The 2,555-nt window shown below is 33.7% G+C and overlaps 1 protein-coding gene across 2 annotated transcripts in view; it reads left to right on the top strand.

The window, feature by feature from the left end:
* The first annotated feature begins 658 nt into the window (after positions 1–658).
* Positions 659–2,555, top strand: part of LOC112502260 (la-related protein 6A) — an 11,902-nt gene continuing 10,005 nt past the window's right edge. The window contains exon 1 of one of the 2 annotated variants that reach the window (XM_025106128.1): positions 659–969. In XM_025106128.1, the coding sequence (XP_024961896.1) occupies positions 775–969 (195 nt within the window). In that variant the 5' untranslated portion in view covers positions 659–774. The remainder of the gene's footprint in view (positions 970–2,555) is intronic. The other variant, XM_025106127.1, reaches the window with a different exon arrangement.

The following is a 2,555-nucleotide window of genomic DNA, read 5'->3' as shown; positions in this document are numbered from 1 at the left end:
AACCTCATTAGTTGACACATTTGTCATCTCATCCTTCATTCTTATACATGTCTCTTTATTTCATTCTTTGAACTTCTCACCATGTAAGATATCTAAAGTTCAACAACAGTTCACTATTTGAGAATACTTCATTCTCATAATACCAACTCAATACTTTTTTGTTCTTCATTTAATATCACTTCATTTTATGTGCGGTTTGTTTTAATGTATATAAAGATAAATAGTGAGCATTAATTTCTTTTTGCTAAAATGAGGTTGACCATAATGAACATACCCATGAGTTCGAAGGGTTGGTTAAAATGAGTTAATAACATGAGTTTACATGATTGATCAAAATGAGTCAATCTCATAAGTTGCCATAAATATATCTCAAATTTCCTTTAAAATACCCACAATTTATTATAAATATTTTATATCTTTATTAATATGAGATATATAAACTCAACCATAATTCAAGAAACGAAGAATAATCAATTTTTTGGATTCATGCTTTCTAGGTTTTACTTTGATATATATAAATATATTTTTTTCTTGGATTACCTTCTAAAAAAGGAAAAATTATGGAAAAAAACTACGGTTGCTAGTCTGGAAATAGCAAAAACAGTATCTGGAATATTTTAGTTGAAGAGGTGAACGGCGTCTTCCATGGGTTGCGGTTGCGGTTGCGGCCGTCGTATGCCACTCTAAAAGACCACTCTTTTCAGAGATCAGCAAAGAGAAAGAGGGTTTCTACGCCAACTCTCTCTCTCTCTCTCTCTCTCTCATATCTCTTCAATGGAAGGCGGAGGAGAAGATGTAATCATGCCAATCCATGATCCTGATTTCTCCTCCGTTGCTTCGCCGGAGGAAACGATCATGGATCCTCACTCTGAGAAACCTCTTCAGGACTCCCATGAACTTACTCCTCCTATTCCTAGTACCACTATTGCCACCCTAACTGATGAACTTCGGGACAAGATCATCAAGCAGGTATGTAATGGATGATTTGAATATGTTATATGTGATGATGCTTGGATTGCTTTAGAAACTGAAAATAGGGTTTTAGAATGGGTGGATATTGTTTGAATTCAATTTTCTTTATTAGCAGCTTCAAATTTGTTTTAGTAACTAGGTTGATTCATACAAGTTTATAACTATCCGTTAGAAGTTACGTTGATGGATTATTCAAGGCCGACATACCCTAATTAATCGCGCTTTCGTTCTTGCGATCCCTAATATATCTATCGTCTCTGTCTATGTGTTATTTTGTGGTAACAAACTTGTATGTCTGTACGTTGTGGTGATTTACACCCATTAACCTCAAAGGTTAGTGTTCTGTTTCTGAAAATGAAATGATATAACCGATTTTATTGCAATATAATCAACTTAATGGGGCTTGTTGTCCAGTGTGAACTATTGTGTAGGTTTTTAAGAAGTCTGTATGTATTTGTAGGTAGTATTTGACAGGTAACATAGTATATAAGATGCCAGTTCTTCTGCTTATGTTTAATTAGGGCAAAAGGAAGTTGCGATTTTCTAATCATTCGACGTATTATACTAATTCTAAAAAATGAACAGAAAATTGTAATATATATAAGAGTAAGTATTTTTGTAAGGAACATGCCGATAGCGCTGAAATTATTTATAGAATACTGAGGCCATACTTCGCCCTATTTGGGGAAAACATATTACTGGAATACTCAATTTGGTGTTTACTTTCCTCTGCCGATCCTAAAGATAGGCGTATGAGATAAATTGATGATAATTGATAAGAATAGTTTATATAATTTTTACATATTTGAGAAACTAGTTCATCGACTTCAGTACCGTAACTAACACATTAGTTTACCTCAGGCATCCTGATTGTCATATAAGCATATGGCATGGTAGAAATTTGACGGGAGCTAGATATTGAAGGAGATTACAGAAGTATGAATACAAGGTTCTGTTGTTTGCCTGATTATAAGTTAAGATGGGTAGAAGATTTTCTAGGGTTGCTACTATAGGATTGATTAAATACTTAAGGGATAACCTATCTAAGTAAGCCATATGAATATTAATCAAATATCATTTAATTCAATAGTCAGCAATATGGAGATAAGTTCTGTGTGTATGAAAAGAGGTGGTTAATCTGGAAACTTTTGTTAGACAGAATTCATTGATTTTTTAATTCAATAGTTAACAGCATCCTGTATCAAGGTGCAGCAGCCTACGAATAGGCAAGTAACTGAACTTATTTAAAGGAATATTTGTTATAGAAAACCTTTACAATCAGTGAATTTTGGTGGTTCTGGAGAGTTGAATGAGAACCCCAAACCTGGACCTAACCAAATCAATTGATTTAGTAATTCTTTAATTCCAAATTGATCATGTATGTTCTTATCAGGGTCTAGATTGCAAGTTCGTCGATGAAAACTGATACGAATGCTGATTTATTATTACCAAAAGTCACTAAGCCTAGGATAATGTATGTTTATTCTAGACGGGGCATAGAGGTAATTACAGAGTGTGGCTAGGAGTTAGTTAGAGGAGAGAGAATAATAAATAGAAGGGAGTGACGTTTTCTTTTGCATGTT

Source organism: Cynara cardunculus, unplaced genomic scaffold (genome assembly GCF_001531365.2).
Source record: "Cynara cardunculus var. scolymus isolate 2C unplaced genomic scaffold, CcrdV1 Un_Scaffold_1150, whole genome shotgun sequence".
In the NCBI taxonomy this organism is placed as follows: domain Eukaryota; kingdom Viridiplantae; phylum Streptophyta; class Magnoliopsida; order Asterales; family Asteraceae; genus Cynara; species Cynara cardunculus.
Note: the sequence above shows the minus strand (reverse complement) of the source record. Positions and strands in the feature narration are given on the sequence as shown.